Source organism: Anolis carolinensis, chromosome 3 (genome assembly GCF_035594765.1).
Source record: "Anolis carolinensis isolate JA03-04 chromosome 3, rAnoCar3.1.pri, whole genome shotgun sequence".
In the NCBI taxonomy this organism is placed as follows: Eukaryota; Metazoa; Chordata; class Lepidosauria; order Squamata; family Dactyloidae; genus Anolis; species Anolis carolinensis.
The window spans coordinates 185,654,471-185,681,325 of NC_085843.1; the positions used below are offsets into that span (position 1 = coordinate 185,654,471).

General features: G+C 38.2%; 1 protein-coding gene across 10 annotated transcripts in view; it reads left to right on the forward strand.

Moving 5' to 3' along the window:
* usp54 (ubiquitin specific peptidase 54) overlaps nucleotides 1-26,855 on the forward strand; it is a 107,405-nt gene that overhangs the window by 67,958 nt on the left and 12,592 nt on the right. For 4 of the 10 annotated variants that reach the window (XM_062975881.1, XM_008114244.3, XM_008114243.3 and 1 more), the window contains exons 5-19: nucleotides 75-188; nucleotides 289-371; nucleotides 948-1,053; nucleotides 2,439-2,585; nucleotides 2,770-2,919; nucleotides 5,011-5,179; nucleotides 5,840-6,010; nucleotides 8,125-8,256; nucleotides 8,425-8,784; nucleotides 14,284-14,509; nucleotides 16,041-16,180; nucleotides 18,588-18,761; nucleotides 21,191-21,310; nucleotides 22,379-22,565; nucleotides 25,316-26,724. In XM_062975881.1, the coding sequence (XP_062831951.1) occupies nucleotides 75-188; nucleotides 289-371; nucleotides 948-1,053; nucleotides 2,439-2,585; nucleotides 2,770-2,919; nucleotides 5,011-5,179; nucleotides 5,840-6,010; nucleotides 8,125-8,256; nucleotides 8,425-8,784; nucleotides 14,284-14,509; nucleotides 16,041-16,180; nucleotides 18,588-18,761; nucleotides 21,191-21,310; nucleotides 22,379-22,565; nucleotides 25,316-26,724 (3,688 nt within the window). Of the gene's footprint in view, nucleotides 1-74; nucleotides 189-288; nucleotides 372-947; nucleotides 1,054-2,438; nucleotides 2,586-2,769; nucleotides 2,920-5,010; nucleotides 5,180-5,839; nucleotides 6,011-8,124; nucleotides 8,257-8,424; nucleotides 8,785-14,283; nucleotides 14,510-16,040; nucleotides 16,181-18,587; nucleotides 18,762-21,190; nucleotides 21,311-22,378; nucleotides 22,566-25,169; nucleotides 26,725-26,855 lie in introns of those variants that run through there. The other 6 variants (XM_062975883.1, XM_062975882.1, XM_062975885.1 and 3 more) reach the window with 6 other exon arrangements.

The window sequence follows — 26,855 nt, forward strand, 5'->3', positions numbered from 1 at the left end:
GGCTTTAAATTGTCATATTTCACCATTAATCTGTAATAAATTATATATGACTTTTGTCTTATCTTTAATTCCAGGAGAATCTCTTAATGAGGATTCACTTCCACATTGCAGATGAATCTAAGGAAGACATTTGTACTGCCCCTCATTGCATATCACACCAGAAGTTTGCAATGACTTTATTTGAGCAAGTATGATACAAATCCATTCCAAATTCATTTATGAAATAATGAAATGCATATATGAAAATATGGTTTTTATGTCTGAATAATATTTCTATCTCTTATTTAGTGTGTCTGTACCAGTTGTGGTGCCACTTCTGACCCATTGCCCTTTATCCAAATGGTGCATTATATCTCAACCACTTCACTCTGGTGAGTTCTTTCTTTCTTTCTTTTACATTAGAAGACAACAAATCCCCCTTGTTTCAGTTTTCTTCTTTGCATATCTCCACAAGCAGACAAGGCATGCTCTCATAATCGTTACCAGTTTACTAAAATTATTCAAGTCAGTTTCCTTCTCTGCCATGGAAGCCAAATTTTGAAATGCTAGAACTAGTGTTTGAAACACTAGAACAGTAATGAACAGATACATAAAATAATAAGCCTTGTCCTCTGCCTAAAATGTCCCAAGAAAGTCTAAAAACATGCTGAAAATACCCTCCACATGCCTTAAGAGCATTTGATAGATACTTGGCAACATTTTTGAGGAGTTTGAGGGGTTTTTTTAATGTAAGGAGGATATGATAAGGATGCCTCCCATTTCCTGTGGGCTAATGAAGCCCCCCTGCCTTCAACAGTTGCCCCTGCTATAAATGTATAAAGATTATTTTTGGTATGGATTCAATCCAAACCTAGAGTAGATCCATTGAAATTGTCACTGACTTAAGTACCATTTGTGAAATTCAAATAGAAGTGTTAGTCTTGTTATATAATCTTTTTAACTTACAGCAATCAGGCAATTTGCATGCTGGAAAGGCGAGAGAAACCCACTCCAGATATGTTTGGAGAGCTGCTACAGAATGCCAGTACCATGGGTGACTTAAGAAACTGTCCGGTTTGTATATATTGTTTATCTTAAATACAAGTAGTAGACTAAATAAAATAAAGAAAATTTTATATACACTAAGATTTATTAACTGTTAATGTTCATAATTTGACCAACAAAGAGTATAGTCCTGTTCTGGTATTTCTTCCATTCTGATTACACGTCCTATTATAGTAAGAGCCATATATCCCCAGACACTACTTGAACAAGCAGTAATAAAGTTTTGTTTTTCTTGTTTGCTTGATTAATATCTTTTGAAGATGCTAGGTTAGATAGCATAGCCTATAAAATATTTAGGCCACCATTAGAGCGGTTATTTTTTGTAAATATTATATTGATTTCTTTCTTTTGTAGTAGTATTTCCTGAATAGATTTTAATCTGAGAATCATGTTTATTTGAAGGATAAGCAATTTGAAACACTAAATACAATGAAAAGAAATATTTTCAGCCTTTGTTATCTCTTCCTGTATTTGAAAAAGACTTCCCATCTATCTTATTTGTCATACCATTTGAAGGTGGGAGGCTTTTGAAGTAGATTGAAGCATAACTTCATATTCTCAGCCACTAGTTATTCTGTAATTTTCTCCTGAAAAGCTAAATGTTGATGCTTTCAAAACATTTGTGTATATATTCACTTGGGAGTATTGGATAGTGTCCTTGTGAGAAAGAAAAAATAATAATATACATTTTATTGTGCTAATTAACTTATTTCACTAAGAATAAAATAAAATAGAATTGCCCAAATTCTCCAGTAAGTCTCTTACACTAGCTTCACATCTTTCCGAAATTTCAGTACATTGGTACAACCTTTTCCAGTGTTTTAAAGCAGAGGTTCCCAAACTGTGTTCTCCAGAACCCCAGGTTCCCTGAATGCATCATAGGGGCTCTGTGAAAACATCTTTAAAATCTTTTTCAAAAAAGGTTTTAAAAGGTCCATGCCAGAGTGTTTTATTGAAATTCAATGTACAATTTAAAAACAAAATTTGAATCTCTTTATTTCCAAACCTACTACATTATACAGAACACCCAGGCAATAGGAGTAAATGGAAGAAGGAAGAACTTTGAAGACTCACAGTGCTTAGTTTCAAAGTTAGGGTTCTGCAGGAAAATCGGGCCGGGGGGGGGGTGTTGTAAAGGATTCCATGACCAAAAAAGTTTGGTCATGCTGCTTTAAAGATTTTAATGTTGTCCTTTCTGTATTCTTGCTCTTTTCTACTATTTGAATCAATTATCTTTCACAGCATTTCTTGATTCAATGGGTACTTGGAATTAACAATTGGATCTCACCTCTAAACATTTAGGAAGTAAGCAGGCAAGCCAGAAGCATTGAACACAGAATGTTTTAAATTCTTGTTTAATTATATTAGTCGAACTTTTCCTTTTTAACTTTCAGAGCAACTGTGGGGAAAAAATTCGCATTCGTCGCGTGTTGATGAACGCTCCACAGATAATCACAATTGGTCTTGTGTGGGACTCGGATCATTCCGATCTGGCAGAGGATGTCATTCACAGCTTGGGCACTTGCCTTAAATTGGGAGATGTGAGTGTTATGTCACTGGCAATATGCAGCTTCCCTATGTCTACTTCTCTCAGCTCCTCGGTTTTGTTTCTGCATTACTGAAACGAGCATATTTTAAAACTGAGCTTCAGCTTTAAAAGATTATGTTCAGCAATCTTCAAATTAATTGAAAATTGATGTTGTGATTATTCTTTCCCTTTTAAAGCTTTTCTTCAGAGTAACAGATGACAGAGCAAAACAGTGTGAACTGTATTTGGTTGGAATGATATGCTACTATGGAAAACATTACTCTACCTTCTTCTTTCAAACAAAGATTCGTAAATGGATGTACTTTGATGATGCCCATGTCAAAGAGGTAAGAAAATCAGGAATATATATAAGTCATAAATGTTTTATTTAACTTACTATATAGAGCAGTGATGACCAACCTATAACACATGTATCAGCTCTGACATGCCTAGCCATTTTTGCTGACACACTGCCACATGAAGATTGATTGGATGACTTATGTCTTTTGTGGCCAAATTTGGTGTGATTTGATCCAGTGGTTTTCTTGCTTATTCCATAGGAATTATGCACATTTTATTATATCATTCTATTATGATTCTATTATTATTGTAGTATATTATTACTATTATATTATTATTATATTATTCATTATTCATGACTACATTGAAACTAGAATAGAGAGAAGCTGCAAGCGATACCATAGATTGTTGTACATGGAAAAAATGGTAGTAAATAGTTTTTGATTTATTAAATAGTTATATATTACAATTATATTTTTTGTTCTTTAAACAATACATATTGCGAAATTATGGGTTTTTTTTCTCGAAGTGACACACCACCCAAGTCATGCTAGGTTTTTTAGGTGAATTTTGACACACCAAGCGCAAAAGGTTGCCCATCATTGATATAGAGTATAATCAAGTCTTATCAAGCCTTGCTGTTTGGTTTAATATTTTGATATGGTCTAAGGGCTAATCAATAAAAATCATATATGTGTGTGTATGTGTGTGTAAAAACAGTAATTATACTAAATGTTTGTCTATCTTGTTTTTCTCCCCAAAGATCCAAAATGTTCTTCCTAGGTCTGATTTAAATGTATCATGTATACCCACCTCCATGTTAGCATTGAAACTTTGTGATTCTTACATAGAAGATGTATTGTCTTTTCTTGTTGTGATGCAGTATTGTGCATGGAGGCCTTTATTACTTCAAATTCATTTCTACTCTGTTCTTATCAAAAGACAAGCACACTGAAATGTATAGAGTATCCTAATATTTGTATTTCAGAAAAACAGAGTACCTGTCAGGACCCAGGCTGCAGAGCACCAATAACCATACGCAGAGGCCAGAATCTATCTAATATCTTTATTAAAGAAATATATAAAGTCAATAAAAACAACTGTAGAATATAGTTCAGAAGTAGACGTTTCAGGAAAGGTCAATTATAGTCCAGGAAAACAATGTCCAATATATGATATTAAAGTCCAAAGTTATAATCCACTTCACCGAAACACACACTATTTGGCAAGCAATAGTGTGGGGAACTGTCCATAGTCTTTGAGGCTTAAGGTAAATCCGAAGGAAAGGAAAACAAGGCTGGAAGCCGAGAAGTAGGGTCCGTGGTTTAAAATGCAAGGCAAGGCAAGACTTGAGACTTGGCAAGGTCCAACATGAAACAAGGCAAACGTGGAACAATAACTGAGTCCATAGAAATCCGTGGAACAAGGCAGGGCTGGGAACTTGATTCAGGAGCTGGGAACTGGAGTACGAAGTCTACACACGATCTCACTCCACGAGCTGACGAATTGACTCCACAAGGGTTTCTTCGAGAGCAAACACCTAAATAGGATCTTGTTTTCCCGCCAAAGAACACTTTCTCTGGGGAACAAGAAACGAAAGCCATTCTGTGTCCAGATGCTTGACTCCTTAAAGTTTCCCAAGGGAAACAGACTTAATCAGCTAATTGTCTGGCAGCTATCCTGGCGCTCCGGCGAGTCGCCTCGCGAGCGCCTCTTTGTTGATTATAATAATCCCGGCGAGAAAATGGGGGAGATTTCTGCTCAAGGCTTGTTTGGCTGTCTTCTGGAGGGCAAATATCCTGCAGGTGCAAGGGCTCCAATTCTGGCTGAAACGGTGGGAAACCCAAGTTTTCCTCTTCATCTGTCACAATAATACTAGGAACAGGACTACATGGCCCATGAGACATCACAGTACCATATGTTCAAGATACAGATGCTGTCACAGTGGTGCTTCCAGCATCCCTCCCAATTGGCTATGCTGGCTAAGGCCGATGGGAGACACAAATCTAGGCACCCACACAATTCTCTCTGTAGTATAGACCTAGGATGATCAGTGAGAAATAACTGCAAATTAATTTCAATTTAGAATAGGTAAATATTGCTAACATATATTTTGTACTTTTTAACAAAAATTTCAGATAGGCCCTAAATGGAAAGATGTTGTTACTAAGTGCATTAAGGGACATTATCAGCCCTTGCTACTACTTTATGCAGATCCAAGGGGAACTCCAGTATCAACACAGGATCTGCCCACACAGGTGGATCTGCAGCAGTATACCAGAACTTACTATGATAGTGAAGACTCAGGTAATCATTTTTGAATTTTGACTCTTTTTTGGTTTTTTTCAGTCATCATGGTTCATAATGTAGATGTTGTCAATAACTGTGATGTACATTTAGAAGTTTGCAAGACCCAAGCAGGGCTGTTGATGCCAAAGTGACATGGAGCTCTCTCATTGATAGGATTGCCATGTCAAAGTAACTTGACAGCAGTTAAAAACAACAAATTATGCAAAATAAAAAAAATGTTCAAACTGGCTTTGTGCTTACATTGGTAGTTGACAAAATTACTGAGTGATTTTGTATTTTGTTGTATTTTATTTCGGTTATCTTTTCTGGTGAATAAAAAAATTCCCTGTGCTTTTGAGGGAAAAATATTTTTCTCTAAATTTTCCCTATGATTTAGAGGAAAACAGGTTTTGTTGCAAGATTCAGATACAGCTATTTCTTCGCTTTGTGTTGTACATTATTGTTGCAATTGTTTGTTTTAATTGTTGTAAACAGTCTTGAGTCCTGAACTGGGGAAAAGATGGGGTATTATTATTATTTCCCTAAACCAGGGGAAAAGGAGCAAGGAGGAGAGGGAGGATAACAATATCACTAATTTTCTGTTTCCCAGTTAGTGTTTTTTGACTTAGCCCCCTTCTCATTTGTAATGATAATTCTCACAAGATTTCCTTTTACTAGGGCGTGAACCCTCTATCACAAGTGATACTAGAACAGACTCCTCTACAGACAGCTATCCCTATAAACATTCACATCATGAATCTGTGGTCAGTCATTTCTCTTCTGATTCTCAAGGCACTGTCATTTACAACATGGAAAATGATGCACCTTCACAAAGCAGCAGAGATACAGGTAGTTCTTTTGTTCATTTGAGGGAATGAACTCTTCTTCTTGTCAAGAACCTAATAAAAAGGCCTTTTTAAGTATCTCAAAAATGCAAAGTAGAAGGTTCATTGGAGAGGACGTAGGACACTACCCACTACAATATGTGTCATCATAATTTCTCTCCCACCTGGGAAATATTTTGTGTTTGTGTATAGTTTTAAAATATTGAACTGAATTAAATCTAAAAAGTGTTGTCAGCGTTGATGTCTATGTTTAATAGCATGCTCCTAAAGAGGTATATTTCCACACAGTTACTGTTGCTTCAGCATATCAGTTTCAGAGCACAGGCCTCTTGTCAGACAAGGACATTATCACACCGTGATCTGCTGTCGTCTATTAGCACTACATTCCTGTTCTCTGTGAAAATGGGAACATGCCAGCTCTGCACCTTTTCCTTTTGTAGAATCCCACTAATAGTGCTCAATTCTATTAAAACTGATTGTGTATTAATATTTGTTTGCCACAGTACCTTGTAAATCACTCCTCCCTACCTGTGCTTTGTGCTTTCTGGTGCGTTCTGTGTGATTTCAACATTTGGCTCATTATCATGAGAATCTTCTATTTCATGTTTTTGTTAGTATTCCATTTTGCGATTGTACAGGTTTACCGTTCATCTTTCTGTACTTTCCATTATAACAAATATTGATGCAATGTTGACTCCAGTGGATGGCAATGTATTGCAGTCTTAATTAGTTTATGCTGCAAGAGAGTGGTGTAGTTTTCAGTGTCATGTGATATTGTGGTGCTGGGGCCACAATAGCATCACTCCAGGGTTTTTTTGTTTTTTTTTCACAATGGAGCCTCCGGTGGCCTAGGGGATAAAAGCCTTGTGACATGAAGGTTGGGTTGCTGACCTGAAAGCTGCCAGGTTCGAATCCCACCCGGGGAAAGTGCGGATGAGTTCCCTCTATCAGCTCCAGCTCCATGCGGGGACATGAGAGAAGCCTCCTACAAGGATGGTAAAACATCAAAAACATCCGGGCATCCCCTGGGCAACGTCCTTGCAGACGGCCAATTCTCTCACTCCAGAAGCAACTCCGGTTGCTCCTGACACGAAAAAAGTACATCACAATGAAAGATGTGTATCTGAAAGATGTTTATTCAGAAAATTATGTGACACACTTTCTCATGTTCTCTTGCAACATACTTTATCCTAGGATGGAGAAACATACACCAGGAATTCATAAAACACCAATATTCCATTAAACTTTACTTGTTAGGAAAAGGACATGTCAAAACACCATCATATTAATTATTAGGGCATCTTACACACCGAGGGAGTGAGTTCCACTGTTGAACAGCTCTTATGGTCAGGAAGTTCTTCCTAATGTTCAGCTGGAATCGCCTTTCTTGTATTTTGAACCCATTACTCTGAGTTCTAGTGTCTAGGGCAGTGGTTCTCAACCTTTGGGTCCCCAGATGTTTTGACCTTCAACTCCCAAAAATCCTAACAGGTGGTAAACTGGCTGAGCTTTCTGGGAGTTGTAGGCCAAAACACCTGGAGACCCACAGGTTGAGAAACACTGCTCTAGGGGAGCAGAAAAAAAGTCTGCTCTTTCTTCTTTATAACATCCTTTGATAGCAGATAAGAGAAAATGTATTAATTTTATAATATTTATCATTCATCCTATATCTGATGGAGCCAGCATGACATAATGATTTGAGCTTGGCTTATAACAATGGAGATCAGGGTTCAACTCTCTGCTCGGCCATGAAACCCACTCGGTGACCTTGGGCAAGTCACACACTCTCAGCCACAAAGGAAGGAAATGGCCAATGTCTTTTGAACAAATCTTGCCAAGAAAAGTCTGTAATAGGTTTGCCTTAGGCTTACCATAAATCAGGAATGAGTTGAATACACATATCAACAACAATAAAATCTCGTGGTGGCTTACAATTAATTAATAAACCACTGGTAGGTTTTCCTTTTCCATACTTTTCATTTTTCCCATGCTGAGGCATCAACTGGAAGGATTTAGATGTCATAATTTTGTGAGGAATTTACAAGTTGTATTATTCTTAGAATGCAGAGCAGCCAATCAGAATGCTGTTTCAACCTAAAGTGTATTTTGTTCTCTCAGGACACTTGACTGACAGCGAGTGTAATCAGAGACATATTTCTAAAAAGAGCTCGCTGACAGACCGTAAGAGGAGTTCCAGCAAATCTCGGAGAAAGGGTGATGAGTCACAGCCATCAGGATATCACAGTGAAGGCAAGAAAAACATTTTTATTCTGAAATCACTGTGCTTGTCAAATTTGGAGCATGGATTTAGGTCTACTTCATTGCTCTATCAATTCAAACAGATGATGTGAAATGTGCTGTTAATTTAAAAATAAGCTGGTTATGTTTCTCATATGCTCTTCTTCCTCTGTTCTACAGGGGAAACACTAAAAGAGAAACAAGCCCCTAGAACTGCCCCTAAGACATTGAGCAGCACCAGCAGGCTGAGGGAATTTAAAGAGACAGTCAGCAACATGATCCACAACAGACCATCACACACAAGCCAGAACTCTCCACGAAGAGGGAAAGATCAGACTGAAAAGTCCGGAGGTTTGCCTGCTCAGTCTCGAGACTGGGAAATGGAGAGTACTAGTAGTGAATCCAAGTCAAGTTCTTCTAGCAAGTACCGTCCAACTTGGAGACCCAAAAGGGAGTCACTGAACATAGACAGCATCTTCAATAAAGAAAAGAGGAAACAGTGTGGATATACACAGCTTAGTCCCTTCTCTGAAGATGCAGGTAAACATTTGGGATACATGTGTTAGGTGATATAAAACATGACCATATTTGTTATTATGTAGAAATCTTTAAAGAATTTACATACTTGTCCATTTTGTGTGGCTAATGCATTTATTTGTGAGATGCACATTTGAAAATGTGTGTAGATTTTTTGCTATTTTGATGTACTGTATTCTGATTCTTGGACAAGAAAAGTATTTCCCAAAAAGTACTTTGGAAGGACTTACATTCTTTATTTTCTATTGTATTCCTCTTTACTTGTATAGAGGAAACCCAACATTTCTATGTTGTTGTTGTTGTGGTTTGCTTTTCTGTAGTACAACAATTACAAAAAAAAATCAGTAGAAAGCACTTACCAGTAATGGCTTTCTTTGTTAGTATTTGATTATTAAGGTTTATTTCAAATAGAAGAGAACTTCAAATTTTGGAGCAAAATACAGTCTTCATAAACATGACATGGGACTTCTTGACTGGAGATGATAGATAAAATACAATTGTGTAACTCAAAGAAAATGTCCTCTGCAGTGCAACTTCTGGTCTATTGTACTATCTTCTTGGAAAAAATAGTGGTGGTGGCTCTTTGGCACTTTCCTGCTATGATAGAGAGAGTAGAGGGGATTGGTGCTTCTTTTAGCTTACTGGAATGGACTAAACTCCCTTCTGGGCCAGAGAGGAGGAGGTGGCAGGCAGCACGCACATCAGTAACAACAGATAAGATGGGGGTTTCTTGAGCAAGTGGGAGAAAAGAGTGACGTTCCACTTCTTACTAATAAGTTCCCCTCTTTTCTCTGCGCAGTTAAGGGGGGGGGGTAGTTTGTCAGTCACAGAGGAAAAACGGCAACAAATGTACCAGTAAAATTTTCCCCAGTTCTTACAGCCTCTCAACAGCCTCATAATGGTTTATGAAATAAATGCACAGTGCTAGTCTTCGTTTGCAGAGTTTAGGGGGTACACATATTTCCCTATATAGACAATTGGTGATATTATCACGGATGAAACTTTATTACAATCTTTGTCAACCCTGGGATGGCTTGCATGATCTTAGACTTCAGGCCAATACCAAGAAGTCTTATTTTTGCTTATTCAGACAACAATGTTCATAGGACTCTTGTAAGAATTGACATAAGCCAGGGTTGTGGCGCAGGCTGTTGAGCAACCAGCTGCAGCCAGCCGCAACAAATCACTCTGACCAAGAGGTCATGAGTTCGAGGCCAGCTCGGAGCCCCGCGTTTGTCTTGTCTTTGTTCTATGTTAAGGCAATGAATGTTTGCCTTATATGTGTAATGTGATCCGCCCTGAGTCCCCTTCGGGGTGAGAAGGGCGGAATATAAATACTGTAAATAAATAAATAAATAAAGCAGGGGCTTTTCTTCCCAAGAAACATGTAGAGAACCTAAGGCATAAATTCTTGTGCTATTGACCAGCTGAACTATATATTAATGGCAGTACAATGATTGCTAGGATTGATAGCCATAATGATCTTTCTCATTTATATGTCACAGCTCAACTTATCACTGTCTCCAGTTTTGTTTTCTCCATTTCAGCTGCAACAGTGATCCTTAATGGAAAGTACAGCATATATCATACAGTTGTACAATGCATGAAATAACCTAAAGGTCTTTCTGAAATGCCATTTTGGTTCCCAGATTGCATCTAAGTACTTACTATAGATGACTCCCTTTAAGTTTGGGAGCTTACTGCAGAGTTTAGGATCACTGATCTCTCGTCAAACCTTGGATGCATACTCATGCTCTAAAAAATTACAATTGTGTAGCTTTTTTCCATAAGGTACCAAATCCATCTGAACAGACTTTGCAGGAATAAAAATATGCTGATGATATGGATTCTTTTTGCTATAAAATGCATTTTTATTTGTACTTAATATTGTACTCCTAGACAATAATGTTCTGCCACCTATAACTCATTTTTTTTAACTTGGTGCCTTTTAGACACAAACTCCACAATTATCAAAAACACCACAGTGATATTCAGGTTATTTCATACAGCATTACAACTCTCTTTTATATAAGCAATCAAGGTGGCATGCATTCTCACCCTTTCTCTCTGGTAATGGTATATAAGAAGACACATTCATGTTGTGGCCATCCATACTGCTGGTGTAGATAACATCAAGGCAGATACTGTAAATCACTCTCCAGGGGTCAATATCTGAGATCATTTTCTAGCCCACTGTAGACACACTGGGAGTGTCATCTATGGACTTGTTTGTTTGCTTATCTGTTAGCCTGCCCCTCACTCTACTTGATGGCAGAAGCTGGTGATCAGTCTTAGCAAACTGAGTTTCTACTATTTTGGAAGTCCTCTGCTGTATCTATTCCACCATTTACAGTATTGTCCAAAGTGATTGAGGAGCAACTTAAAGAGCTGGGCATTTTTAGACTGCAGAAGAGAAGGCAGAGGGGAGACATGATAGCCATGTATAAATATGTGAGGTGAAGTCATAGGGAGGAGGGAGCAAGCTTTTCTGCTGCCCTGGAGACTAGGATGCGTAACAACGGCTTCAAACTACAGGAAAGGAGATTCCACCTGAACATTAGGAAGAACTTTCTAACTGTGAGAGCTGATCAGCAGTGAACTCTCTACCTGGAGTGTGGTGGAGGCTCCTTCTTTGGAGGCTTTTAAACAGAGACTAGATGGCCATCTGTCGGGGGTGCTTTGAATGCGATTTTCCTGCTTGGCAGGGGTTGGATTGGATGGCCCACGAAGTCTCTTCCAGCTCTGTTTCTATGATTGTGAAATGTCTTTCAGATGGTTCCAGTGCCATATTGATAGCTTCAGGGATCTCATCAGCCTTGGCTCACTGTGCTACTAGATCTCCTTTTACAGGAACATATCCCCCTTGATACTAAGCTTCCTTCCACGCTGGGTTTATGCGCCTGTGAGGTGTATCATCCAGGCATCACGTTTACAGCATGTAGGATCAGACCACACTTGCACTTATATTCAAAATATCTCCATGGGTTTTGCCTATAAGTGGAAAAGATATTTGTTTCCTATTTCCAATTCACTTAAGATTGTACATCTTGTCTTGCTACATCTTTATGAGCAATGTTGCACCTTTTTTTCCCTTAAAAATCTACTTATCTGCAAAATTGGCCATCAGCCTTTAGGTTTGTGTGCTTTAAAACTGCTAATAGTCCCATGTTGAAGAAGTTTATGACTCCTGTGGCTGCCCCAGTTGCAGCATCGTAGTTCTTATCTTTTGTTTTGTCAATGACAAAGCCTTTGAATTTTTCATTTTCGCTTTCTGCTTTCTGAAAATGTTGTCACATCCAGTAAAAACAAGTGCATTAGACACTTGAATGTGATGAACCAGTTATTTGCTTTTAGAAGGTTAAAGTTGTTCATTATCTTGATTTTACCTATTTTCTTGAGTTCATCTCTCATTGTCATGTCAACCATGATATTATATTCCTTGCATCTTCTCAGAACTCTTTGTCCCTATTGGAAGTGGTTCTTTAACCCTTGGATGTGCAAACAATTTTAGTGTTTTATATCCATAGGATAGCACTGTTTCATCATTCCAACGTTTGTTTCTCTGTTATGGTGACCCTAGAAAAGTTCCCAAGATTTCCATTCAGAGTCAATCACAGTATAGAAGGCTTGTTTATTTGTTGGCTAAGAAGCTAATTCCCCAGACTGAGAGGACACTCCTCCACGCACATGCTGTATTTATTTCTGCTGTGCTACTTTGAGATATTTCCATTCCTGATTTCTGCAAAGTGGCTAAATGCTTTAAACTATTTATGTTCATTTGGATTCCAGAGCTAAAGCAGATACTTCCTTTGGCCAGGCTGGAATTCTACTGTGATCTTACCTGCTGCTGCCTATGATTAGCTTGCTAATCACCCCTTTGAGTGAGGCACAAAGACCATGAAAAAGAACAGGTTGCTTACATGTAATTGTAGTTCCCAGAGTGGTTACCTGTGTCCTCAAACAAACCCCCTCCTCCCCTCTTTTTCAGGTCCTCTATTTTACTCCCAGCAGACCAAGGAACTGAGGGGAGAGTAGCATTGGCGGGACAGAGCATGCGTGGAAGAGAGGATAGGGTATGGTTTTTGCCAAGGCCATTCAGCTCTAGAAGTCCAATGATGGCTCTGCACAGGCACAAACTAATTTGTGTGAGGGCATAGATGATCACTCAGAGAACTGCAGTTACAGGTATGCAACCTGTTCTTCTTAGGATGCTATTTCATTGACTCAGAAATTCTTGTCTTGAACAGTACAAGTTTGCAGGAGGATTGTGTTAAATGTAGGTGTTAACTAACATTTGAAGAATAAAATTTATTGCAAGAACACTCTAAATCAATTTTCCTCAACCTCTCTGTTAGTCCTCCTCTTCTACACCTCAATTGTTGGTGACCTATGGCCATGCCCTATGGGGTTGTTGGAACTGTCAGTTAAAACATTTATGAAAACATAGTTTGAAGAATGCTGTCATATATTGATCTCGGACTTCATCAGATGAAGCAAGAGAAAACAGGAAAAGCAGTAGGAAAGAGGAGAGAACCATTTAATTTGCAGCCATCACACATACTCTCAGTGTCTTCCCCTGCTTTCTAATGCTTGTCGTCGGATGACTCCTGAAGATGACTGCTAGACTCCGTTTCCATGTGCTGAGGAAATAATAATAATAATAACAACAACAACAACTTTATTTTTATACCCCGCCCCATCTCCCCGAAGGGACTCGGGGCGGCTTACATGGGGCCTAGCCCGATAAAACAATCAATATCAGTAACACGACTATAAAACAGTTATACCAGTAAAACATCAATAGCAATAAAACAATCGTTAAAATCGGCAAGAAGCATACGAAAAACATACAATATTAAAACAGGAGACTAATTCATAAAATCCTCATGGAGTCCCACTGGAAGTGCCCTTCCATCATGGGATGACCTCCATTGGACTCCATCTCCACAGCACATGGAAACAGAGCCTAGCAGCCATCTGATGAGGTCCTTAGTAAGAAGTCAGTCTTAAATTTATTTTACATCTGATTCCATGCTTCACAGAATCTTGTGCGAAATTGCTCAACTATTGCCTATTGAAAAGTTCTGTTTTATCACTTGTGGCCTAAATCAAAATAACACATTTAAAAAAACAAAAACAAAAAAACCAACAACCTTACAGCCAGGATGTTTGTATTAGAACTAACGTGGCTATATGAATGCTCACTGTAAGCTTTAACAGAAATATCTGTATTTTGGCATTTCAGTTCCATCTAACCTGTTAACAATCCATCCTCATACATATACAAATCATTGCATATTTCATGAGGTGGACCTTATCCCATGAAAAGTTATTCCATAATGAAATCACTAGCATCTCAGTCTGTTCCCAGAAGTATCTGTACCTCAACACTAGATCCAGTGCTTTTCAGATTTTCAGGGATGAGCCGGTTTAGCAGGTCCTGGTGTAAGTATCAGTCTGCAGATTTCTCCTATAAACTCATGTTCTGTTTATCTTTATCAGGTAAGGAATTTATGGAAGATGAGGTAAAGGAACCAATTCCCCAACCAAGACCAAGCCAATCATACAGGTATAAGCATTGGGCCCTAGGTCGTGGTGCACACCATATGATGGATCAACATCCCCGTCTGATCCAAAGGATGGAATCTGGCTACGAAAGCAGTGAACGCAACAGTAGTAGCCCGATCAGTATGGATATGCCTTTGTCCGAAAGCTCTAGCACATCTCGGTAAGTTTTATAAAAATAAACCAAGTACATATGCTTGATTTTTCAGAGTGCAGCATCAGATAACTTCTTTGTTTAACAGCAACCTTGGCAACATACATGGAGTACTGTAAATCAAAATAGTGGATAGATCAACATTGACAAGTATCTTTAAGAGCTGCAGTAGTAATCGAAAGTGAAGGACAGTCCTTTCAGTCACATGCATTTGGGAAGGCAACCTTCTCTGCATCTTCTTGGTTTCCTTAGGCAAGCAGAGAGCAGCCAGCACTACACCCCCCAATCACCAGCAGTGTTTCACTCTTTTTTTTCAGAGAGACAATTATGAGTAATATCCCAACTGTTTATGATCTTTTTTTCTCTTAGAGTTTGTCCCACTTTTCTTTTTCCAAGCATAGCTTTTTAAGGGTCCATCTACACTGCAGAGTTAATCCAGTTTGAAACCATTTTCACTGCTCAATGCTGTGGAATCCTGGAAGTTGTAATTTGGTGAGACATCATCACTCTCTGGCAGAGAAGGCTCAAGACTTTGTAAAACTGCAACTCCCAGGATTCCATAATATTGAACCATGGCAGTTGTAGTGGTGTCTACAATATGGATGCACCCTTAATTTTGGTAACTAATGTCTTAAATTAGTATTTACGGAAACAATGGGTGTAATTCACTATTATTCGGGTTGTCTGCCTGTTACTGGAAGTGTGTCCTAGTTCAATATGAGCAATGGGAGAGCAGGAGGAAGGATCATATGGGTGACTGCCTCATGCTGCAGCGAGAATATTGCTTTGTAGTGTGTTCTGTATTTTTCTCAGACTTTCCAGGTTCCAGTATCTGAATTCACCATTTGGGGGAACAAGAGAACATTTTCCTGTATTTCCCAATAGTAGAATTGTTTATGTAATGTAATTTATGTAATTTACAGGTATTTGTAAATATTTCATTTCTTTGTCACAAGTTATACTCTTCACACTGGGTACTTACCTGTAGCTGTGCCACTGAGACATCCCTTCTCTAAAAGAGACTAATTATTTATTTTTCCCTTCTAAGTTTTACATTTGGTTGTTAATATAGACTAGCACTAGTTATTATTCATTCATGGGATTCGTGTTCTACAAATCAAACTGGCTGTATGTTAGAATGTAGTTTATTTTTAAAATCTTAGGATTACTCCAGGATAGCTAAATAATTCAATTACCAAACCAGTATTCAGCTGAAACATTGTTGTGATCATGTTCTACTGTGCTGTTTTGCTGAATCTCCATACAAATGATCATATGCTAGTTTCAAAACTATAATCAATCAAAATGAGATTAGTATTTCTTATCAACAAATAGGGTGTCTGTATAAAATGTTAATTAATGATTAAATCTGATGAATAGTTCCAAAAACAGAGAGACTGCAAAAAGCCCTAATCACTTAAAAGTGTTAATAACATTAAATATATACTGGCCCCACATAATGTGACTTTCAAGAAAAATGAAGGAATAATTCCTGTATTGATTTCTTGTTAAAATAATTTTGTTTTCCTTACTTTTAAAGAGAGTCTTATATGAAACGAACTGGAGCTTTTGTTCCTGCCTGGCGGAACATACCTAAATCACATAGCAGCAGCATTTTGGAGGTAGAGTCTGCCTCAACTGGTACTTGCTGGGCAAAGAATAAGCACTCCATTGGTAATGGTAAGATGTTGTTTCCATTCCCAAATACTTCCAATTTGGGACTTGAAGCTGAAACAGTGTTTTATGCAGGTGTTTCATCATGCATTGTAATAATAAATGTTTTCTGTGAAAATATCAAGTCTTGCCTGGGAAGCAGACCGTAAGACCATATTGCAAACTGAATACATCTCACAAATACATTACACCAGTAATTACTCTTGCCTATTCACGGGTAAAATTATGTAAGGGAAAATTGAGGACTTAAGCTTTGAAAGGTCTGAAGACATTGTCCAGATACGGATCTGCTGTTTTACAACACTGAGAAAATGACATACCAGTTTCCCAGACAACAGTTTTCTTTATGCTGGTTTATGTTTTGCTATTACAGTAGAATCTCACTTATCCAACATAAACGGGCCAGCAGAATGTTGGATAAGCGAATATGTTGGATAATAAGGAGAGATTAAGAAAAAGCCTATTAAACATCAAAATAGGTTATGATTTTACAAATTAAGCACCAAAACATCATGTAATACAACAAATTTGACAGAAAAAGTAGTTCATTACACATTAATGCTATGTAGTAATTACTGTATTTACAAATTTAGCACCAAAATATCACGATATATTGATGACAAAAATGCGTTGGATAATCCAGAACATTGGATAAGTGAGTGTTGGATAAGTGAGACTCTACTGTACTTAGTTGCCAGACCTACCAGAAGTTATATTACCAAATATCAAAAATCTTTTTAAAATGTTTAACTAGACATAGTTCAGAATTCAGGAAATAGTAATATTAGCTGCAAAAGTGATAGTGAGCAGCATGGAAGCATATTTATTTTTTCTGTTTTTGTCAAAGACTTAATGGTAAATAAAAGTAAATCATTTTATGACACAAGCAATCCTTCCCTGCTGTCTATGAAGCTGTCAGTGTTCTGATTAAAGGAGAATGGGCACAGAATCACAAGATTGGAAAGGGTCCCCGGGCCATCAAGTCCAGTTTCCTGCTCAATACGGGATCTCTAACTAAAACTTTTCCAGAAGGGAGCTGTTCAGCTTCTTTTTGAAGATTTTCAGAGAAGACTGCACCACATCTCTAAGCAGCTGACTCCTTTGCTGAATCACTCTTACTGTCAAGACATTTCTTCTAATGTTCAATCAGAATCCGCCCTGCTGTAACTTTAAACCATGAGACCTAGTCCTGCCTCCTAATGCAGCAGAGAACAGGCCTGTCCTCTCCTCACTGTGACAATTCCTGAAGTTCAGTCGTACCACCTCATCCCAGAAAATATTTGTGACATTTTCAGTCGGCTGTACTGTGTCACTATATTTTACTCCAGAGGTTTACTGAATTTTTGGAATCTATAAAAGTGTTGGTTTCCTGACTTTCTGTTGATTTGGTCTGCATGATCATCTTGTGGTTAATAGTTGGATTTAAGACATAACACTGTCAGATTTTGGCAGCAGGAGCATTGTAGCATGTGGTGATCCAGTCCAACCCACTCCAAGCATAATTTGAATTTCTAAAAGCACTGGTTTTATTCAGACGGGTAAGGAACACACAGTAAATCTGATTCCCTTATTGGCACCATCCATTATAAGGCATCGAGACCACAGTTATTTTATTGAGTTCAGAGACCTGGACCTTCCTGGAGGAATAATGACTTACTTCCTCTGGAGAGAAAACAGCTGCCTCAATAATCTGTCAAGGGGTTTTAGATACATATAAAGCAGCCTCAGTCTTTATAAAGCACTGTATGATACATCATGCATCTTTAGATATTGTTTCTTTTGGATGCAAAGTGTTGTAGAAAATGATCCTTCATTCCACCTTCTGCTATGTTTCAAGGCAAAAGAATGTTCCTACGTTGATCTCTGGAGAAAGCTCAAATTTTCCTCCTGTGAATTTCTTTTTAATGAGCCTCACCAAAGACATGGCATTTAACCAGTACAGGGACCGACATAATAATTATACGGAATGATAGGAGTTTAGATTATGACTCCTGCAACAAACCACATCCTTTAATTAAGTTACATGACAAACAGCCTGATACACAATGAAGAGGTCTAATCTATTAATACAGTTTGGTTAACATTGGAATCCTCTGCCATAAACCTCCTGCCCATGTAGCTTTTCCAGAATAAAAGAAACAAAAATTAGAAAATGAGTTAGAATGATAATAGAAAATATCAACTATTTATACACAGACACTAATCATGGCTGAACAATTGTACACCCAGAAGACATGGAATTGGTGTGGTGTGGCTATAAAAATATACTTTCCTCTTATCAATTAGGGGTTTTTTTTTGTACAGTTGCTTGGTATAAACTTTCTATTAGCTATATTGGATTTAAGAAAACTGGCCTCATACAGGGCAAAATCATGTAATTTTGTTCACCAAACCTTTTTCTCCCATACCAAAGGTGAGGAGATACTTGTCTCTTCCAAAAGTGAACTAGACGAATTGCAAGAAGAAGTAGCAAGAAGGGCCCAAGAACAAGAACTTCGAAGAAAGCAGGAAAAGGAACTGGAGGCATCAGTGGGCTTTAATCCTCATCCTAGCAGGTTCATGGACCTGGATGAGCTTCAAAACCAGGGTAATGTGTCGGCAGGATATTCGCAGGATTCGTAAGATTGAGTTTGCCTGCTCTGTATATTGGGAATGTAACGGCGTGTGAATGTGTGAATTACAAAATGCTCCTGGTTTTCTGCTAACAGTATTTAGTAGCCTAGATATCTTCTGTAGTAGTTGTTCTTTCTTCAAGCATAGTGTGTATGTTGGGGGTGGGGTAATGCCATGATTGATTTGATTTTATCATGGCTTTCAGTCACAGTGGATTCCCAAGACACCTTACACTGCAACCAAGTATGATCAAGATCAGGGCATTTAGGCTAAACCCATCCCATTTTTCATTATCAACACATACCCTTGCGGTTTGCGCTCACCTATTTCTTCTTAAAATGTAATTTGGGACATTTTGAAGTTGTGCTCCCCTCCCCCTTGTCATGCCCTTGAAATAACAGCCCTTGGAATTATCTTAAAGCACAATTGGCCATTCTTTCTCCCAGTTACAACAAAGTGTACAATTCCACAAAGGAGCATGAGCCCTTTAAGAAGCCAAACCTAATAACCCATAAGGATAGATCTGAGTTGATCAGCCTGCCTAACTCTTTTGTTGCTGGAAGACTCTTATTGAGATAACAGCTCCTTTCTTGAAAATCTGCTCCATCGTCAGGATCCAGAATTGTGTTCTGTGCTCTGCTTCAGCCTGTCTTCAGAAACAATGACCAATACTCCTTACTTTGTTGAAGGCATTTCAGTCCTGCCTGAACTGTAGTGTGTCTGGGCTCCCCCCCCCCCCCCAACCTTGCAGAGTCACGTTATTGTGCTTTAGTTATAGCATGTTTTTTGAGACCTATTATTCTAAGATCTGTTTTTCTTCCTGAAAGAGGTTTTTTGAGAATGTTCCCTTCCCTGAAATAGCCTTGATAAAGATAAATGTTCACAGTATTCTAATGCCCTATGAAAAATTATAATTGAATGAGGAAGGTCTTTTATCCTCAGATCTTTAGGTCACAAGTTATATGCTCGAATCCATTTTACTCATTGATGTGAGGAGGTTTTTCTTTTGTGGAAATATTTGAGAGATAATTCTTTAATTCAGCCATGAAATGGCTTTGAAACAATTTAAAGAACTTGAAGAGATTAAAACTACACACAATAGAGCAAAAAACAAACTATTATCTTAGTAACCCCCCCAAACCTGCCTCCAATTCATTGCATTTTATAAATGATATAAGTTGCTTTCAAAACTAAGTGAAAAGCTCCCTGTGTTTGTAATTTTTAACTTAAAAAGCAGAATATAAGTCTGCTAAGGAAATAAGTTTATTTCCCCACTACTGCAGGAGTTTTCCCCTTGTCATTATTTGCTTCTGACGACTGGAGTCCCTGAGGAGGCCCTCTGAAGAAGATTGCAATATAGGGTAATATCGAGGGAGGATAACTTTCAGCTACCCAAGCCAAATATGAAACAAATAATTCAAAATTTTAGACCAGAAATTCAGATATCATCTGAAAAGGAGAAAAGAGCTAATGGAACTTTTCTTAAATTCATATGTCATTTTATACTTGCAATCACACTTATATCACCTGTCATTTATTCTGAAGCAATCCCATGCATATTGCATTAATTTAGTTTGGATGTTACCAGGTCATAGATGACAATGGAAAGTGGAAAGGAAATATTGAATTAGAAGAGGTCACAGTTTGTACAGCAGCCTTGACCAATATAAAATCAATCTGTGTTACAGATTTCACTTGGACATTTAACTTTATTGCTTCCCATCTCTAAACAGTGGAGCCCCCGGTGGTGCAATGAATTAAACCCTTGTGCCGGCAGGATTGCTGACTTGAAGGTTGGGTTGCTAACCAGAAGGTTGCCAGTTCAAATCCGGGGAGAGCGCAGATGAGCTCCCTCTGTCAGCTCCAGCTCCCCATGTGGGAAGATGAGAAAAGCCTCCCATTATGGTAAAAACATCAAAACATCAGGGCGTCCCCTGGGCAATGTCCTTGCAGATGGCCAATTCTCTCACACCAGAAGTGACTTGCAGTTTCTCAAGTCGCTCCTGACATGAAAAAAAAATCTAAACAATACCTCCTGAACTATGAACTTGATTATTTGGAAGGAGAATAACTTCATCCACAACTAAATGAGTTGAACCTCCATCTTGATAGTTAGCTCTTTTCCTGTTTCTTCCCATGTCTACACACTCATTCAGCACATTCATTTTCACCCTTGTGGATACCCTCACTCTATAGAAACTTGTATATCTCTGTATATCTCTGCATTTAACTCCTAAGTTCCCTGTATTTGCTGCACATGGGCTGCAGAGAACTTGGCTTCAGGACTTGGGGTCCACTATATGAAATGTTGAATTGCTCTGTGTTTGGGAGGATTTTTGGCTTAAGCGAAGGGAGAACCCTGAAAAGAATGACAATGAAAATGAAGAGTGCTGCCCTTTACAGGGAGGACTGATGGCTTTGAGAGGTCTGTGCAAGAGGCAGAGTCAATCTTTGAAGAGTCACTGCATCAAGAGCAGAGGGGAGACTGTGCTGCAGCTTTGGCTCTCTGTAATGAAGCTATATGTAAGTAATTAATTGCTTCAGCTCACTGCGCTTTTTACAGTTTACTAATATCTAATATCACAAAAGGTAATATAATTAATTGGTCACACAAACTCACAGTGTGTATTTTGATCTTTAAAGTGTTTGAAAGCATCATTTTTATTGAGCACCATCATTCCTAGAAAGTTGTTTCAGCATTTCTCCAATTATTTTTGTTACTTGAGCTCCTTTTGCATAAAGGCAATAGAAAGAGAGGCAGCTGTATTTCTGTTGATACCAGTTGTTCTTTTTGCTAGATTATATTTCCTCCAGTATTTTTGACCCTTTACTCATAATTTTCCAAGTTCAGAGACTGGTTTATTAAGAGGTATTAATTCATATAGTACAGCAGATATTTGGTTGTTCATTCAGGAAAACAGAGCCCATATGCTGTACTGATTTACATTTTAGGAAGACAGGGAAGACAATGAAATAGTGTTTTGAAAAGTTTAAAATTGTGCTGTGACTTTTGGGAATATGTGCTGCTGCATTTCTTTATTTTAATACTTTTATATTTTTGATTGGCTGACTCACCCTCCCTACCCTTCATTCCTTTCTTGCTGGTTAGCAAGGTTGCAGACAAACTGGATTTATAATGTCATGCCTTTGAAGGGTCTAAGTACTCCTTTGTAGAAGTCTGTTGTTGTGGATTTCAAAAGACAATAGTACAGACTTCATAAAGGCTTAACTAGCAAGTGTCCCAACTGGCTACATCTTGGGTCTCATACCCTGACAAGATTTTTTTTACTATAGAGAATATGGCAACACTATTTGGGCTAAAGAATTAGAGTGACCCATGTCACAAAGAATAGCAAGTTTCCTAAAAATATGGTAATTACAACTTTCCCATTTCTTAATGCTTTATTTCTAATTAACCTGTTTGGACACATAGCTAACCTGAATGTGCATTAATGAGAACGGATGCATCCTTGTGAACTCTTTTGTGGCAGTATTTGCATGTTCCTTTTTTATGTTTTTGTGCATCTTTTGTGTTTCTCCCTCTCCCCTAGTTTTGTTTTTGTTTCTGCTATGTTTTCTTTTGCTTTTTAGCTAAACTAAGACTTGCCATGCATGATGCCAGCTCTAGCACTCACAGCAGATCTCTAATCGATAAGAAGCTGCAAATCTGTATCCGAAAAGAGCGGAGTCTCCAGGATCGCATGCAGCAACAGCAGCCAGCACAGCCGCCGCCCACCTGCCACCCATCACGGGGGGGCAACATGGCCCATTCTACAAGGTAGACTGAAAATATTGCAGTGTGTCCAGATCTGAATTGGGCCTGATCTGGAAAGAAAAAGTGAGCGATATGGTCCCTTGTTTGTGTGAAATTACGTATTTAATTCATGTCCTTAAAGTTTTGTGAACCTCTTCAGATGAGATGTTCTAGTCTGCAAAATAATGCAGACCATTCAGAATGTGGGACATAATCAATTGTATGCATCTTCTCTATATAATGGGGCATCAGGAAGTTGGAAGTGGGAACTATTTATCGGACAAGAGCAATGGGCAGGGGAGTGTACACTTTAATGCTTGAAATGAAAAATCTATATACCAAAAACTGCCTCTTCAACTCACAAAAGTAAACACGGCAGTTGGAGAATGCTGCAGGGAAGGCCGTACAGTTATTCCCCCCATTTCTGCAGGTCGTGTACCAGTGGATTCAACCAACTAGATTGAAAATGAGTTTTTAAAATTGCTAAGCTCCAAGCACTACACTAAATTTCCCACACGTGTCATAATCCCACCCTCTTCAAAGCTTGAATGGACATTGGGTATTTTGTGGAAGACATTCTTGGAGTAATGCAGGAGTGAACAGTACAACAAGAAGGGTGGTGGGTGCCTGGTATGCTCAAATACAGTCACAGAGAGCTATCCCTGATATTGTCCCATCTCATTTCAACAACAGCTGCAGTTTTACTACAGATTTGTATAAGGAACTTGATCATCCACAGATTTTGGTATTCATAGAGAGTCCTCAAACCAGCCTCCTGCATACACTAAGAGACAACTGATCTTGTCAGTTTGCAAATAATTTTCTGTAAAAATTGTTGGGACTACATCAGCATTTTTGTTCCAAAATGGATTATGTAGGGTGAATGTCATTCATTACCAGAAATACTATGTATCAGCTAGTAACTGTCTGTGGTATTTAATCACAAGGAGCACACAAGGTACTTTAATGCAGGCAATAGCAGAAGGAAAATCACCTGTTTCCATATTGAAGTGCTGAGAGCTTGGAGAATGGCAGCATGGCTCGCTCTAACAATTGAGTAGTAACAGCTATAAACAGTACAGCTACCTGGGAAGATCTTTAAGTAAAATAGTTCTGGTTTGCTGATGTAATCACATTTTCTGTATCATTAAAAATATGTCTACATTATTTTAAAAGACGGATGCTTGAAAACAAAAACATAGTACACCAAGCTAATTCCAGCCCTTCCATTCAATTAGTTTATGATATGATTCTTAAAACCCATTCTTGTGCTTAAGACCAAACAAAATCTGTATATACAAAGAAAGGATTTCCTGCTTTTGTTATTTGCAAAATTTTAATGCGATAAAAAGAAATGCTTCAACGTATTCCTCAGCACTAACAAATTAGCAGTACATTACTTGCAAGCACTGGGCCAGGAAAGAGAACTTGTCTAGTAGCAAACTTATTTTTACATTTTTGTTTCACTCCCAAATAGAGCACACAGTTAATTTATTAAAACACACACAGAAAGAATACTCTGCCTGTTTCTAAACTAGTATTTAGTGAAAATGGATTCCTTTGTGATTTTCTTGATATGTGCCTTTAAGTCAGCTCTTACTTAGTGTAACTCTGACTTAACAGAAGATTTTCTTGGTAACGTTTATTCAGAGAACATTTGCCATTGTCTTCCTCTGAATGTTAGCCTACAGTACCTGATATTCCCTGGTAGTCTCTCTTCTAACTACCAACAAGGCTTGACCCTGCTTTATTTCTGAGTTCAGAGGCAATTCTTAAAAAGAAAAGAAAGCTCTTAAATTTTTCTGCATTGATCTCTGACATGTAACTTCCTTGTTATGCTAGAGGGGTTATTTCCTGTTCTATAGTTTGAATAGTTTATGATCAGATTCCAAATAAAAATAAATGTATGAGCAAAATCTGGTGTTTGGCCTATAACTGAAAAGATGATGGTATTCAAATTTTCTTCACCATTAGCTATATCTTAGAACACCACTGTTTATAGTAAACAGGACATTTATAAAGAAAGAGAATATAGAGCAGTGGTGTCAAATTTGTGGTCCTCTAGGTATTTTGGACTACAGCTCCAAGAATTCCTGTCCATTGGACAAGCTGACTAAGGCTTCTGGGAGTTGGAGGCCCAAACATCTGGAGGGCCACAAGTTTGACACCTCTGATATGACTTTCAAAAGAAAATTGGTTATTTCCCAAGTACATTGTAAATTGAAATCTTAGAACTTTAGAAAAAAAACTGGCAAGTTTGGTGCAAAAATTTGCCTGTTCCAGCATTCTCCTAGCACTTAGGAGGTGAATATGAAAAGAGGCCTGCAAGTTGAATTTCTCTTTTCTTTAGATTCCATCTTTTCCTTCCCACAAAAAAAGACACCAGCTCTCAAATATTCTTCAGATTTAATAATTTCCTCTTATTTTAATCGGAACCCTCCTTTTGGTGGATGAAAAAAACATCACATTGAAACTTTTATACTACATTTGCTTTTGAAATATTTCCGTTTTGGAACATAGGCATTTTGAAATCAACCCTGTGAATAATTTCATCATATCATTGTAGATCATATCCCTAAATCCAGAATTAAACCTTGATTGGCAATCTTTCTCCCCATCCCCACCCAGACTTACCAAAACAAAACAATCCTGGCAGAGGATGAATTCATCACATGCATTGTAAAAGGTAAAATAGAATGGTTTCCAATTGATCTTAGGATTGTTTTCCTATTAGGAAGCACCAATAATTGACTGTGGTTTTATATATGTTTCAGTGAACAGACTGTCCCGCTCCAAGTATTGCTGAACCAGAAGATAGCACTGGAACCCAGCAAAGAAGCAGAACCTGGGTCCAATTCTTACTTCCATCCTACTGTTTCCCATCATGAAATGTATTCATCACATGCAAAATCATTTTGCCCATCCCCTTCTGAAAGCAGCCCCTCTCACGAGACTTCGCTGAACTTTCCAACAGCTTCTGATGGAATAATTGAGCAAGCACTCCCTTTTTCCTGTATGCATAGGGTAGGTGATAGATCCATTCAAAATGAGAATGAAATGCATTGTGATGTGAAGCTTCAGGGAGTCTCTTCCATTAATTTAGAAGAGGATAAGGACTACAGCAAAAACAGTAAACTTGAAGAAGTACGTAATGTAACAGCTTCTCTCACACCATATCACAAAGTTAAATTTAACATGGTAAGCTCTGGATCTTTGCCTACACTCTTCCCATCTTCACATTCAGTACAGGTATCATCTGACAAAAATGGCCTACATAATCCATGCTTCAAACCATCAAGCTTATCAGAATGGCCTAGTGCTGCTCAGCAAGAGGCTAATCATGCCGTAACACTGGCTTCTCATTCTCCTTTGCCACATTATCCTTCAGATCCATTACCATCTACTAATAGGTTCCTTAAAGCAAATAGTGATAAGAGCTTACATCTCCCACTGGAAGAATTTGTAAATGGGGATTCTCTGAAGTCTGAGACAATGTGTACCAAGGGGCGCGTTCGCTCACTTGCAGAACAGTTTCAGCAGCTGCAGGGGATCTCCCAGAAGGAATGCACTTACAGGAAAGACAAGAAAGTGCCAACCTGTCACAATCAGAATGATCCAAGGTTACTTCAGGAAGCCTACAGTTGTCCTCCATTCCTTGGTTTTAGGCAACCAGTTGTTAAACAAGAGAACGGAATATGGTCTGCTGAAAAGGTGAACTCATGTCTGAGTTCTAGGGATGAATTGAGTTCTGAAGGTTTTGGCACTCACAATACGCTTTCTAAGAATTCTGATTCACAAAACAAAGAACTGTGTCACAGAGCAGAACGATATTCTGTGGATCCTTATTTCTATCCGGGAAGACTCAGTCATGAGAGAGAAGTGAGACAGGTGAATGACAGAAATCCAGCTGATTCTGTTGCATCTATGCCAGTGGACTGCTGGGCAAACAATATTAAAAAGTATTATAGCTCTCAAGTGGATTGCAAGAATACTAGCTTGTCGTCTGTGTCCAATCAAGTCATTTCTGGAGATCTAATTCAGAAGCACCCACAGTGGAATCGAGACACCGAGCTGGAGATATCTGAGCTGGAATCTTTGTATCAGGCTAGTTTACAAGCACCTGAGACAAGCCAACCTGTGTTGGGAAGACTGGATAACTCCTCGCATCTGTTAGGCACAAAAGGTAAAATTATTGTTAATGTTATATATATAGACATATTTTTAATGCCACGTAGACCTTGACTAGTATTAATTTTCAAGTACTTCGTAATTATTCATTGATTGAAGTACTTAGTACCTTGTTACATTCAGACT